The sequence below is a fragment of the Vespa crabro genome, chromosome 25, assembly GCF_910589235.1.
Source record: "Vespa crabro chromosome 25, iyVesCrab1.2, whole genome shotgun sequence".
NCBI lineage: Eukaryota > Metazoa > Arthropoda > Insecta > Hymenoptera > Vespidae > Vespa > Vespa crabro.
This window is the reverse complement of record NC_060979.1, coordinates 2,738,555-2,754,986: the sequence shown is the minus strand read 5'-3', so window position 1 is coordinate 2,754,986 and position 16,432 is coordinate 2,738,555. Positions and strand designations below refer to the sequence as shown.

Here is a 16,432-nt window from a genome sequence, read left to right as displayed (position 1 = left end):
AAAAATTTGTTTGTGTATATATATATATATATTTACTTGTATGGGTTGTGTGAGTGTGTATGTGTTATTTCTGTCCGGATATAAAAAATTATATGCATTGTTTGTGTGTGTGTATAATAATATATATAGTGTAATAAGTAGTAGAGTAAGTATTATTGCTGCACAATTTGTGTAGTAATACAAAAATAATTTCCTGCATATTTGTGTGTGCGTGTGTGTAAGTCCAATTAAAACACAAACAAGAACATATATATATATATATATTTATTATGCATCCCATAAGTTAGAAAAATAGAGAAAAAAATATGCAAAAAATTTCCGCAAAAGTGCCAATTAAAAAATGCATGAAAATGAAGAAAATATACAACGGAAAAAATATATATATGTATATATATAATATATATTATTATTATGTTTGCTTGCATAATGTCTTAGTAGAAATGAATAATAAAAATATATACAATGTGGGATAAAAAAAAAGAGAAACAATGTGCATAACAAAAATGATCTTATTAATAATAATTATATAGAAAAAAAATTCAGACAATTTATAATAAATATATATATAATATATGCATATTAAAAAAAATATGAAAAATACTACACGTAATATACGTGACGATGTATATATGTTAATAAACGTGTGCATGGAGTTAATAGTAAAAATACATTAAAAAAAAAATTTTCAATATTTAACGGCATAAAAAAATAGTTCATACCATAGAAAACAAAATTAATGATTTAGATTTGAAAAGACAATTTCTATACATATATAAAATGTTACACAATATAAAATGTGTAACATAATAAAAGTAAGTTTGTGAAATATACTATCCCGGGCTTTGTGGGAGTCTTTCTACTGGTATGAAACTGGTATGAAAAAGAAAGAGAGAGAGAGAGGATGTCATTGACCTGATGAAAAGGTCAGAAAGTATGAGATATAAACCACTTTTTAATGCAACACGTAACGAAAGAAAAACGTGCGACTCAATAGATACACAGGTCTCTCCTCTCTCCTCTCTCTCTCTCTCTCTCTCTCTCTCTCTCTCTCTCTCTCTCTTTTTTTCCGACCTCCTTGTGTCGTTTTCGCAACGCGTGACTTATCGAGCAACTATCAGACGAACGTGTCTTTCTTACCCCTTTTTCTTTTCTTTTCTTTTCTTTTTTCTTTTTTTTTCTTTTTTTTTTTTTTTTTTAACAAAGCCTAGCTCCTCTCTGCAAACTCTCTCAATTTTCTAGGCATTTCGATCTTAGACTACAAAAAAAAAAAAGGAAAAAAAAAGGGGAAAGAAAAAAATGAAAGGAGGAGAAAATTCTATCGAATTTTTGTTTGATATTGAAACGAAATAGATATTTCATCCTTACCCTGCTCTCCCTTCCTTTCCTCTCCTTCTCAACGGGTAATCAAAGATAATTCCTCGAGAACACCAGAGTTAGTCACATGTATTTGTATGGAAGTTGTTGTTTCATGTTGTGAGTCATCATCACACAGTTGACTCGTCAGAAATATTCTGGATGTAACATATATTTCTAACCTCCTCCCACCCCCCTCTTTCTCTCTTTTTCTCTCTATCTGTATCTATCTGTATCTCTATATCTGTCTCACTCTCGCTCTCTCTTTCTTTCTTTCTCTCTTCATCGAGATTGATGCAGCTGTCTTCTTCCGTCAATGATGAAAAGCAGAAAACAAATTTAGTGGTATATGCTAATTCGCTGAAACAGAATGAAAGAGAGAGAGAGAGAGAGGGAGAGAGAGAGAGAGAGAGAAAAATAATAAACAAAAAGAAAACAATTTTAGATTTTCTTTTTCTCTATTTTGTTTCATTTTTTTTCTTTTCTTTTTTTTTTTTTTTTTTCTTTTTTGGTTGAACGATCAACAATACAAAATTAATATACTCGCACGTAAGTTTGTGATTTCAATTGTACATTTTGTTTCAATCATCGGACTAAGTGAAACAAAACGGAGATACAGACAGAGATAGAGATAGATAAAAAGAGAGAGAGAGAGAGAGAGAGAGAGAGAGAGAGAGAGAGAGAGAGAGAGAGAAAAGTGCCGTAATTGATACCGTTCGTCTGATTAGAAAATACGCTTTGGTCAATTTGTCGTGAACGACAAGAGCCATTGTTTATTTCAAGTCCTTCGGAAATTAACGAGTTCCTTTTGTCGAGTACAACGATAGATTGATATATGTACGTAAGAAGAGAGATTATATTGGATAATTACGTTTTATTAAAAGCACCGGTTTCATTTGTAGTTTGGTTTGTTGATCGTTTCATTGAAATATATATATCGAAATGGATAGAACGAAATTTATTAACGTTTATGATATAATATTAATGTATAGTTTGTAATCTTGTTTTTTTTTTTTTTTTTTTTATATATATATATATATAAGGGATGTCCATAATAATAATAATAATTATTATTATTATACAAAGAAATTGAAAATTTATGTATCAGTCAGATTTAGAGTACACACATTTTTATTTTTCACTTCGAGTTCTTTTCCTTTTTTTCTTTTTTCTTTTTGTTTGTCTTTTTATTATTTTTTTTAATTTTTTTTTCTTTTTTTTTTCTTTCTTTTCCTCCGATGATCCAATTAAGATTCCAGGATTAATTAAGTCGTTTTAATTGTAAAAACGAAGTTGGTTTTTCGTTGAAGCGTGAGTAAGGCGTGAACGAGAAAAATGAGTGAGTCATTTTAAGAGAGTATAGTACTTTTCGCGTGAAAGAAAGAGATAGAGATAGATGACCACTGTATTTGTGTGTATGCGTGAGAGAGAGAGAGAGAGAAAATAAACGTAACCCTCGAAAAATTGTATTTAGGAAGATCGAAGGAGACCATTTTGTATATGACTGGTATAGGAGCCCTTAGTCAGTTGACAAAAGGGCGCTAAGGGCTAAGGTTTAAGGGCTAAGGGGTTCTAAGGACTTGAAGTTAGATAAGAGAAAATAGAGTGCGTGTCGTCTGCGTTCTAACGTCTACTACGTCTAATTAAAAAGAAGAAAAAAGAGAGAAGAAAAAAAAAAGAAATAAAAAAGAGAGGAAATGGAAAAAAAGAAATGAAAGAAAGCGACGATAATAGTCACCATATTACTAACTTATATGACAAACATGTCTCTTAATTATGATAAAGATGATAAGGGAATGTGATACGTGTTTGTTACTTTTTTACACACACACACATATATATATATATATATATTTTTTATATAATTGTTACGTTATTGTTATGTGCATTTTTATATAATTATTATATAAAAAAATATAATATATACATAATGATAATACATACATACATAAAACATATTAATAATACATAATCGATATATATATATATATTTTTTTTTTTTATATAATAAATATCACTACAATGAATATTAATAAAATATTATTACATAAAGTCGTATAATTTTATACGAAGTTATATAAAATTATATAAAATTCTCTCTCTCTCTCTCTCTCTCGATAAACGCGAGCAAGAACGGATATAACGAAAGGAAACTTTTTTACAATAACGTTCTCGTTAAACGTACACTTACTAAACATCAACAGCAAGTGAAAGATACATACATATATAACGTAATATGACATAACCTACATACACACACATACACATATATATATATATATAAATAAGAATAAGACAGACATATACATACATATACTCATACATACATACATACATACATATATACATATATACACCAACACAGATTTATCTAGTCTTTTCACTCGTTCCTCATTTCTTCTTTGTTACCAGAAAATATACCAGGGCAAAATATACCGGCGACGTGGCGTTAAAAGACTTGGAAAGCAAAAAAAGAAAAAAAAGAGAGAGAGAGAAGAAGAAAAAATGGGTTGACAATGGCACACCGGGGGTGGGGTTGGGGGTTGGAGCGGTGGGAGTAAAGGTCTGGCTGTTGATGGGGTGGTTAGGGGTTGGGGGTTGAGGTGGTTAATCGCGAAAAGAGTGGAATACACCAGTCTTATACACCGTATTGCTTCTTCTTTTGTCTATCTATGGATACATCTCTTTCCTTTTCTTTTCTTTTCTTTTCTTTTTTTTTTCTATTTTTTTTTTCTTCTTCTTCTTCTTTTTCTACCAACGAATAATCACGAGTACCACGGAGAGAAAGCTTCAGCAATTGCTCCTACCTTTCCTCTTCCAGCCCCTCCCCCCTCTCTCTTCCCTGCCCGTCATCTCCTCATACCCCTGATATCTCTGTTCAAATCCTCTACTCTTATCCACACCCCCACCCTCTCCTCCTCCTCCTCCTTCTCCTCCACTCGTTCCACTACTCAAAAACTCTATTCCGTACTTCTCTATCTCGTATCTCTATCTCTTTCTATCTATATCCATATCCATCCATCTATCTCTCTCTCATTCTCTTTCACTCAGCATTTACTGTATACTTCAAGTGCTTCATGGATAAAATGATGAAGAGAAAAGGAAAAAGGAAAGAAAGTATTCATACTTCTCTCTCTCTTTTTTTTTTTTTTTTTTTTAAACGTTTCCTTTTATTTCTAACCTTTCGTTTAATTACTATTCTCTCTCTCTCTCTCTCTCTCTCTTTATTTTTATTTTTGTCTCTTTGTCTCTCTCTCTCTCTCTCTGTCTCTCTCTCTGTCTCTTTTAATCTTATGCATGTCCCATTAATAAAACATTAGTAAAATCATTTGTAAAATATTAGAATGTTAGATCTTTTATAATAGTTTTATTCACGTTCTAAATCGTTAATCATTGTTAGATATATTTAGAAATAGTTAGAATTCGTTTTTTCATCAATGACAATTTTATGTTATCTAAATATTTTTATAAATTTGATTCTAATTCTTTTTCATTGTAATTATATGGATTATTTCTAATGCTCCATCTAATACTCCTAATGGTAATATATATATATATATATATATTTTTTTTTTTTGTTTACAAATCGATATACTTGTATTTGAAACACTTCAAAGGAAAAAAAGAAAAGAAGAGAAAAGAAAGCAATTAAAAACAAACTTTTGGTCGTTCGAATCTAGGGACTTTTTCGCACGCGTCTTCGTCCAGTGACTTTTTCATTAACCTGTTACAAATTATCGAGAAATGTAAGAAATCAAAAAAAAAAAAAAAAAAAAAAAAAGAAAAAGGAGGAAAAGAAAAGAAAAGAAAAAAAATTGCACGTGCAAAAAATTTCGTACAATTCTTTTTCGTTTGTTATTTTTTTTTTTTCCTTTTTTTCTCTTGAACAAAAATCGAACAAATTCGTGAGGACATTTTTTTTTAATCTTTTTTTCTTATAAAAAAATATATATATATATATATATTATCAAACAATAGCGTCGTTTATAATCGTTTATAATCGTACGTGAATTTTTTTCTTTTCCTTTTCAATTAAATACGAGTTCGTTTCTTATTTTTGTTTTTTTCTTTTTTTTCATTCTCTTTTTTCCCCTTCCTTTTTTTTCTTTTTTCAATTAAACACGAGTTTGTCGTTGGTTCGTAAGTTTCTTATTTTTTTTCTCATCTCTCCTTTTTTTCTTGTTGTTTTTTTTTTTTTTTTAAGATTGGCAATTCAAGAGCTCAGACATGATGACGGTTCTCTTTCTGTCTGTTCTCTTTGTCTCTCTCTCTCTCTCTCTCTCTCTCTTTCTTAAGTCTTTGACACTGATCAAAGAAGTCTCTCCACCTCTCCACCCCCAGGCCCACCCATCCTACCTCTTCGTCCCATCCTCCCTGTCTCTTCTCTTCCCTTCCCTTCCCTACTCCCCATTTTCCTTTTGAACGATCCGTGTAGGCCAGTCAAAAACTATTTTCCACCTCCCTTTTATCACCGTCGGGTATAAATATATATCCAGGGTGGCGCTCGTTCCAGCTCAGTGAGACGTTTTACTTAAATAAACCGACGAGACGAGCCGAGCCTCGCGACGAATAAGTAGACTCATTTTTCTTTTTTGTTTACTTTTTTTTTTCCTTTTTTCTTTCTTCTTTCTTATTTTTTCTTTTTTTTTTTTTTTTCGTTCGTTTCATTCACTTTTTTTTCTTCTTTTTCTTTCTTTCTTTTTCACCGAGAAACTATAGACAGGTATACATATATATATATATATATATATATATATATATATATATATATATATATATATATATATATATATATAGAGAGAGAGAGAGAGAGAGAGAGAGAGAGAGAGAGAGATTTTCGGATTTTTTGTTTACAGAACTTTTTTTCTTTTTCTTTCTTTTTTCTTGACGAGAAACGAAGTTGGAAATAAGAAAAACAGAAAAGTTCGAAGAAAAAATGTGAAGGAAATTTATTTCGCAATTTTCTTTTTCTTTTTTTTTTGTTTTTTTTTGGGAGGGGGAGTTTCGAAATTCCTCAAGATCGATTTTCGACAAAAACAGATTCGAAAGAGTCTTGTCTTTCTGGTATAGCGTTCGTTCACATCCTTTATAAATAGAAACTTAAAAATTCTCAGCCGTGTCATGGGGCTCATTCTCTGATCTATGTGAATAGATCCTTTTAACTGCGATCCTTTCGTTCCTTCGTACTTCCTGTTTTACTAAATATAGACAAGCTATAATTAAGTTACAATAGCTATAGTAAATATAGGTACTTTTCAGAAACACCGTAGAGAGAAAGAGAAGCAGAAAAAAAAGAAGGAAAAAAAAATAATCGTAATAATAAATATTTAGCACAAGTATTAAATTATATAGTAACTTATTATTATATATATTATGTATATTATAGTAATTATAATTAGTCTAAATTATGATTGATTTAATTTTTTGTATTTTTTTTTTGTTACAGATCAAAGAAGAAATCGATTGATCATGTATCACGTTTGACAATTTTTGATGTTACTTTGAGGTAAGCACATCAGTAATATTTTTTTAAATATATATATATATATTTTTTCTTTTTTATCAATTCTTTTATCCATCCAATAATAAAGAAAGAAATAATAAAAAAAATAATAAAAGGAAAAATAATGACATGAAAAAGATTTAATCAATTATTAAATCTAATCTGAAAAAATAAGTAATCTGAATTAATCAAATATTTTTATACACATGTATATGCATGTACGTATGTACATTGTAAGTATGTATAAAGAAAAAAAAAAATTAGTAAATAAGTCAAATATAATTTAATGCTGTGTTTGTAAATAATTTAACGTAGCTGTAGTTTTCAAGTTGGTAATATACTTGAAAAGTTTCTCTCGCAACGAAGTTAATAATGCTTATTTTGCGTTGATTTCATCCGAATCCCATCATCACAGCAGTAAAAAGCCGTGGAGGAGTTAATAGATGGATAGATAGATAAATAGATAGGACGTAACGTTTTAATCGAAAGACCTTAGGGGGGCCATTAATTCCGGGTGGGCGAGTCATCGTGAAAGCCGCGACAAGGTCATCACGTTTTATCGACTCGATGCAATCAGATCCGATCGATAATATACAGAGTTATAAATTAGTAGTAAGTAGTCAACCTCGATCAAACTTGTCGATCTAGTTTACTTATATATCCTTTTCTTATTTTTTATATTCACAAAATTCTTTTTTTTAATTTTGTTTCTCCTCGTTCCTTTTTTTTCTTCGTGTGTATTTTCCTTTATCTTTTTTTGTTTGTCTCCATATTTTTCTCTACCTGGATTTAGATTTATATATATATTATTTTATTATGATTATTTTACTTACTTCGACATTGATAGACGATTTAGAGATTTTATTAAGCTTTATTAAGAAGTAGTTCCTTGTTTTTTTTTTTTTTGTTTTCTATTTATATAATAATATATTAAATATACGTGGGGATTTGTAGTCATTTATATATATATATATATATATATATATTAATATAGTATATGAATACGGAATTTTAGATATAGAAATTAATTATTGGAAGTTAGGGGGAAATTTATTATGTATATCAAATCTAATTCAATTTATAGATTTAACTCTAGAGAGGATTTATTTAATAATCATTTATTGTAAATATACATTAAATTAATATTAAATCGTAATTAAATATTTTTTATTAATAATAGTGAATATGGGGTTTAGGATAAATTCTTGAAAAAAGCCTTCTTTGTGTTTTTTTTCTTTCTTCTTGACCGGGGGGGACTCGAACCTGCTTTGGAGAGGGTGGAGGATGAAAGGTTTTCAATAGGTACCGCTTTAGACGACTGAGCCATTGTAGTAATTAAATTAAACTTATCATAATTATGTATTTAAATAAATATTTGTATATTAAAAATAATTAATTTATAAATCAAATATATATATATATATAATGTAAATTATTAAATTTATTTAATTAAATATTTTTTTAATTTAATAAATATAAAATTAAATAAATTAATTAAATAATTTTTCGATATAATTTCATCAGACTATCTATTTCGTCATATTTATTTATAGATTAAAAATTGTAATTATTATTGGAAATAATATTGTCATATGTTTTTTAAAAGAGAGAAAGATAGAGAGAGAGAGAGAGAGAGAGAGAGAGAGAGAGAGAGAGAGAGAGAGAGAGAGAGAGAAAGAGAAAGAGAGAATGGTAAAATGGGGTTGGGACGGAGGGAACGTCTTGTCGGACATTTAAATAGCGTACGTCGCATTGTTCGACCAGTGTCATCTTGCGAACGAAGACACTCGGATCTCAAGGTCACATAATTCCACCCGTTCTGGAAAGGAATGCAATAACGGGTTCCTGACTCATTCGAGAATTCTCTCCTACACTGGTTATCTTTAACAACTTAACATAACTTGTATTTATAATTTTCTTATTTCTTTCTTTCACGAACCTGTACATTATTAATTAAACCTAATCACGACTGTTTCTTCAAATCATACGTATAATAATAAACAAATAATTACAAACAATAATAATAATAATAATAATAATAATAATAATAATAATAATAATAATAATAATATTCGATGAATTGAAATTATTGATATTATGAGTTGAAATTAATTATTCCTTTATATTTTATTTTATCCTTTTTTTTTTCTCTTTTCCTTAAATCTTGTACACACAAAAAAAAAAGATTGAAATTCAACAAGTAATAGCAATAAAAAATTCTGTCGATAATGATATCTCGATAAATTAAAATCGATGGTTCGAAAGGGATCCGATATAAAAAGGAAAGAATAAAAAAAAAAAAAAAGGAAAAAACGAGATCCGAACATTAATTAAACGATGGCAATATTAAAAAAAAAAAAAAGAAAAAAAAAACATAAGATAAAATAAATAGGGCTCGAATAAAAACAAATACACCAATCAAAAAGAATAAAATAAAATAAAAAAACGAAACAAAATAAAATAAAATAAAACAAAATAAAATAAATACATGCATATTTTCCATATGTATATATAAAATAATAAAAAATAATTTTTATTTAATTAATATATGTATAACTCTACACCATAATACTCGTAATCACCTATTCACACACACACACACACACACAAATGTATATATGTATATATATATATATATATATATATATATATAGAACCGTAGTCAGCTGAGCGAAGGTCAGGGTCGTTCCCAAGCAATACTACTATCTGAGGGTTGCAATCGATGCACGATGCTGCTGCTGGTACTGCACCCTCCTCAGTTACAGTTACTATGGTAACCACATCTCTCCTGACCTATTGCTAAAGTCAAATTGAGAAAGGGTGGGGAAAATAGGACCAATCCCTGTTCGACACACGCACATACACAATTTCTCTCTCTCTTTCTCTTTCTCTTTCTCTCTCTCTCTCTTTCTCTCTCTCATTCTCTCTTTTTTCCCTCTCTCTCTTTTTTTATCTTTCACTTGTATACATTCTCTGTATGTCTATTAAAATTTTTCTTCTGAATTTGTTACAATGAAAAATTATTATCGCGAATGTTTCGTCAAAAATCTTTTTTCGACTTTACTCATATTCATATATACATATAAATAAAAATATTATATATATATATATATATAATATGAGTATGTATCGTTTGAAATTAATTTGGAAAAATTTTATACCAAAAAGTTCTTCTTTCGATTACGAATTCTTACCAAAAAAAATTTTTTCTTAAATTTTATTATTATTTCTTTCATTTTTTTTCTTGTTTTTTTTTTTTCTTTTTTTTGTCCAAAATTTCAATACTTTTGTTTTTCAATTTATAAATATATAAAGACACAGACACACACACACACATATATATATATATATATATATATATATATATGTGAAAAAATTTAATAAATAAATAAATAAACAAATGAACAAATTAATAAATAAACAAATATGCATATATGTATCCTACATTCTCCCCTCTTTTTCTTTCTCCCTTATATCCCATCTCTCTCTTTCTCTCTCTCTCTCTCTCTCTCTCTCTCTTTCTCTCTGTCTCTCTTTATCTCTCTATCTATCTATCTCACTCACTCACTCACTCACTAACTGATACTCTATCTCTTTCTAACACACTCATACCATATCTGTCTTTTACTCACCCGTTCGATATCTCCTTCCTTCTCTCTCGCTCATACACACACACACACACACACACACAGAGAGAGAGAGAGAGAGTCTGTATATAGATATATACATACATATCGGAGATAGTAAGAGAGAGGGAGAATACGTTCAGCTGCTTCCGCAACGATCAGCACGTTCCTGTCTTCTCATCGTCAAAGCGAGTCCGTTCTTCTCTCTTATCTTTGGGTTCATCGTGCATTTCTACGTTGAACAAGAAAAAAACGAACAAGAACAAGAAATAGACAAGAAACGGAAAATAAAAGAAAAAAGAAAAACTGACATAGGAAGAGAGAGTAAGAGAAGAGTTAAGAGATAAGAAATAAAAGAGAGAGAGAGAGAGAGAGTAGATTACGTGTCGTCTGTGTACCGGTTTCCGTGTCCCGTGTTTGTGTTTGTGTGTTCGTTTATACGACATACGTATATGTGTTAAAAAAATTTTTTTTTGCAATAATTATTAGATTAAAAGAAAAAAAAAAAATAATTATTATTCCGCACCTTTCGTAAAATCAACCAACCCAACAACCCTCCTTCTCCTCCTCTTCCTCCTCCTCCTCCTACTACCATCCCTCGACAACCCTCTCTTCCATATACACCCAAGTAATAACCAATGAACTACTTCCTCCGATTAAACGCGTGACCTTGAATCTTGACACTCTCCGCCTGCCATTAACTATTATTACTATAATATTACTATTATTACTATGCCGAGCGCTGTGGAGTTTATTGAATAGATTATGGGTGTCATATCCTACGGCAAATAATACAATTTACATTCTAATTAATTTGTGCAAGTTGGGTATTGGGGGGTGGGGGGGTAGGGGGTTGGTTAGGATTGAGTGGTATAAAAGGAGAGAGGAAAGACGTACAAAAAAAAATTAAAGAAAGAGAAAGAAAAACGAAAAAAAAGAAAAAACAAAAAAGTTGTCCCCTGCAAAAAATTCTTGGTGCACTAAAAAAGGAGTATAGTGGTGGTGGTGGTGGTGGTGGTGGTGCAGATGGTGGTGGGGAGTGAACAGTGGGGTGAGTGAAGGGTAGGGGTGTCGGTGGTGCGCTGTATAACGGTGAGGGTGTAGTCAGGGGGATTGGGAGGGTAAGGAGAGTGCTCACCGGTTCAGTCGGGCGGCCGACGGGTTAAGGGTCAAGGTCAAGTGTTCGTTCGGATCGATATACGAACCCGGAAGTAAAATAAAATAATAATAATAATAATAATAATAATAATAATAATAAAAAAAGAAAAGAAAAGAAAGTTAAATCTCTCTTTCGAGCGAGTGGACTAAAATATAAATTAAATAAATCCTTTCGTTCCTTCGCGAACAAAATTCCGAAAATTGAAGGATATTTAAAAGATAATTAAAAAAAAAAAAAAAAAAAAATAAAAAAAATAAAAAAGATAAGATAATTAAAATAAGATCATTAAAGAAAATAAAGAATAAATAAATAAATGAATTAATAAAAAGAGAAACTATTATACGAATTAATATCGAATTAATTCCAATACAAACGAATTAATATCGTATCGTAGAGAGACGGTGGTGATCTGATCGGATTAAATAACGATAAGAAAAAGGAAAAAGAAAAAGAAAAACAAAAAAGATGGATGGATGGAAGAGTTGGAAGTCACGTGACAATTCGTTCATAACAAATTGGTATCAACGTGTTCGTGAATCATACGTGGCCGTTTGGTTCTTCGGGATGTTTCAGAGTGGCAGAATGTCAACTGCGGGTAATAGTGGTGGGGGAGGTGGGAGCTGTGGAGGTGGCGGTGGAGGAGGTGGGGGAGGAGGAGGTGGTGGTGGTGGTGGTGGTGGTGGAAGTGTCAGCGGCGCTTTAAGTTTAATGGGCTGCGTCAGAGAAGCTTCTCCACCACCCCCAAATCATCATCATCATCATCATCATTATCATCAGCATCATCAGCATAATCAGCAACAACAGACTCGTGGATTTGGAATTGGCGATTTATCGTCAAACAGTAGCGTCGATCCTTTACCCAAAGGTCAGTATTTTTTCTTCCTTTCTTTCTTTATTTGTTATTATTATTATTATTATTGTTGTTGTTGTTGTTGTTGTTGTTTTTGTTGTTGTTGTTGTTGTTGTTGGTGGTGGTGGTGTTTTTGCTATTGTTACTTAAGATTTTTCAATTTAATTATAATTGCGAAATAACAAATTGGTAAGGTTTATCAATCTTTATTATGATTTAGTCAAAGTTTAGTAACTTCTAGGGATATTTATTATAATTCTTCTAGGGATATTTATATCTAATTCATAATTAAATCAGAACGAATGATTTCCATAGCGAGGAGACATATATATATATATAAATATATATATATATCGTTGTAACTTTCACTTAATCTATATACATTGTAATGCTCCAGGTATATATATACCGGTTTGAACAAATGATTTTGATCAATTGATCGATAATCGATTCATTATAGTTTTCTCTTCTTTTTTGTTTTTTTTTTTTTTTTTTTTCGACTGCGGATTCGATCATTGTATAGTTTTCATTGTTCCTGCAAACATTCGACTATTCTCGCCCACTGATTGGCCATGACCCACTTTCACGATTTCTATATACCTCTTTCTCTCTTTTGGTCCAATAGAATTCCAATCTAAGTACCAACGTGGAGATATAATTTTCTTGATAAAACTCGTTCAATAATCACGTCTAATCATATTCTCTAAGCATTGAAAGGGACTAAATCTAAAATATAACATACAGGGTGTTACAAAAGATTCATCAAAGTTTCGTTGTAGTTTTCACGATTTGAAAAAGAATAAGAATTGAAGCAAAATCAATGATAATAATAATTAGTCGAATTAGTCTCGAAGGAGCTTATTGTATAAATATTCGCTCAGAAACTTTTGAACAATACTGTACACGGATTACGTTAAAGAGAGTGAAAGAGGGGATAGAAAAGGGAAATGGAAAGGTGGGGGGGGGAAAAAAAAGAAAGAAAGAAAATTTTCCGTGAATACAAGGAGAAAGAAGTTTTAGTTTCTGCCATTATTTGCAAAAGTCGCGGCCATTAATGTGATGCACGAACGATTTTGTTATTGGTCAACCGTGAAAAACAATGTCACGCCTGAACCGTTCCAGATATATATATATATATATAGTATATTCAAGTTTCTTCCTATTTTATCATTTCTATCGTACGATTATACTGTAGTCAAGCTCATTAACATTTTTCTCTTAGAAAAAAAAAAAAAAAAAAAAAAAGAAAAAAAAGTTATAAAATCGTTTTTAAAAAGTAAAAAAAAAAAAACAAACAAACAAACAAATAAGTAAATAATAAAATTATTAGAGTGTAATTATATCGTAGTATGTTCAAAAGGATATCGTAAGGCCTCAAAAAAAGGGGCCAGCACTGTATACATCTGAAGGCCCCAAAAGTATTATAATATTGTAGTACATTGAAAAAAAAAAATCTTAAGGCCCAAAAAAAAAAGAAGTTTCGAGTTAGAGTCTCCTCGTAAGTCCCATTTTCTTTTCTTCCTCATTTTTTTTTTTGTCAATTAAAAAAAAGAAATAATGCAAATGAATTCTTTTTACTATTAAAGAAAAAAAAGAAAAAAGAAAAAAATAATAATAATAACAATAATGCACATACACGTGTAAACAATAGATGCAAGTGCATTATTATTATTATTATTTTCTTTTTTATTTTTGTTATAAAAAAGAAAAAAAAAAAAGAATAATGCCCGTGCACATGTAAACAGTAGATGTTGGAAGATTATTAAATTTTTTTTTTTTTGTTTTTATATGAATGAAAAAAAAGGAAAAAGAAAAAAAAAATTATAATAATGCACATGCACCTGCAAAACAATAGGTGCATCTTCATTATCATCATAATCATCATCATCATTATCGTCATTATTATTTTTTTGTCAATAATAAAAAAGAAAAGACAAATAATAATACGAATGTCACACATATATATTCAAACATTAAATGTAATTATTATTATTATTATTATTAAATATTTTTCTTTTTAGCAACCTAAAAAAGAAATAATAATAATAATAATAATAATAATGCACTTAGACGTGCACAAAGTAGAATCTATATTTATATTTGTATAAACACGCATGTGAGCATACTGACACATACAAAACTCGTAGACTTTATTAAAAACGTTTTTCACGTCGGCTAAAGATATATATCGAAACCGATAGAGTTATCAAACGTTTTCTAATCTTATCGATGCCGTTCCCAATGTTATGAGACCCGTCGATGTTAAAGTCAGTCAGGTGCAGGTATTATAGTATATATGTGGTTTAACTTCTTGTTCATAATACTATGGATGTATTTATATATATATACATATATGTATGTATGTGTATATATATATAGTATTTCTTTTTATTTTTTTTTCTTTTTCTTTTTTTTTTTTTTTGGAATTAATTAAGTGACGATGGAAAATAAAATGAATAGTTTCATCGATTTAAACGATTTCCTTGGTAAGATACCTTTTTCTTCATCTTTTCGTTCTTTTATCTCTCTAAAAATAAATAAAAAAAAAAAAAAAAAAAGAACAGAAAATAAAAAAAAAATCACTAGAAGAACATTAGTCCAGGGACTTTTTCTCTTCTGCATTTTTTTTTTTTTTTTGCATCTTATTGTGCTCTCTAATCGTTGCAACAAATTGCGATAATAATTGTTGATTGAGATTTTGATGTTTTATTAGATAGGAAATAAAACAAAAGAAAAAAATGAAAAGTGAACATGAAATGAAAGAAGAAAGAAAGAAGAGTAGTAATTTGATATATTTTTTTTTTATTTTTATTTTATTATTATTATTATTATTATTATTATTATTATTATTATTATTATCATCTTGATAGAATATAAAATAAACATATATATATTTATATTATATATGAATGTAATTAATTTACTGGATTAATTTTTTTGTTATTATTGTTATTTTTTTCTTTTTTTTTTTTTTTTTTTTTTTTTTTTAATAAATATTTAAACTACAATTTTAACGATAATATTAAACAATTTTGTATATGAATATATATATATATTACTTTTTTTTCTTCTTTTTTTCTAATGCAAAAAAAAGAAAAGAAAAGAAAAAAGAATCGATCGATATGAGTGCGAAAGATTTTTTTACCCAGATTAGAAAAGACGATGTTAGAAAATCGTTATATATATATATATGTAATAATAGATAAGACTATTGCGGCTTTAATAGATTAGAAATCTTAAGATATTGGAAAGTTTAGGAGATTAAATGAAGTTAATTGAAAAACGAATCGACATTTTGTTGATTTTTTATAGAACCAAAAAAACGTCGTTTCCATCCATTAAGGGGATTGAGAAAAATTTTTCGAAGGAAAAGCCGTGGCCCGGCTGACGTACGTTTAGTGTCCGCACCAGGTACGATCGGAAACGGGGAACGGGATAGTTCGGAATTGGCACGGATCCCGCGGGAAGATGTTACAATAAGACATCCTGCTGGAAGGGCCGAAGAAGCACGAAGTAGAAGTGCCAGCGAGCTATTAACAGACACCTGCGACCACGAGAGGTATATTTATTATCATATTTTTTTTTTTGATTATTAATTTTTTTATTTTTTTTTTTAATTTTTTTTTTAATTTTTTTTTTTTTTTTTTTTTTTTTAGATATATAAATATTCATATTTATTATATATATTTTATATTAAAATAATATATATATTTATAGTTCATTGTTATATTTTTATTTTTTATTTATATATATATATACTTATATTAATATAATTTATATGTTTCTTATTTGATATATGAATATTTATACCAATATAATTTATATATATTTATGTTTATATTAATATAATTTATATATTTATTATTTATTATTTATTATTTATTATTAATTATTTATTATTATATTTTTCTTTTATATATATATATATATATATATATATA

At 28.9% G+C, this 16,432-nt stretch overlaps 1 protein-coding gene across 8 annotated transcripts in view; it reads left to right on the top strand.

The window, feature by feature from the left end:
* LOC124432516 (heat shock protein DDB_G0288861-like) overlaps nt 1–16,432 on the top strand; it is a 73,356-nt gene that overhangs the window by 23,208 nt on the left and 33,716 nt on the right. For 4 of the 8 annotated variants that reach the window (XM_046981534.1, XM_046981537.1, XM_046981535.1 and 1 more), the window contains exons 1-2: nt 11,511–12,506; nt 15,804–16,050. In XM_046981534.1, coding sequence (XP_046837490.1) covers nt 12,107–12,506; nt 15,804–16,050 — 647 coding nt within the window. In that variant the 5' untranslated portion in view covers nt 11,511–12,106. Of the gene's footprint in view, nt 1–6,799; nt 6,860–11,510; nt 12,507–14,904; nt 14,978–15,803; nt 16,051–16,432 lie in introns of those variants that run through there. The other 4 variants (XM_046981540.1, XM_046981539.1, XM_046981538.1 and 1 more) reach the window with 3 other exon arrangements.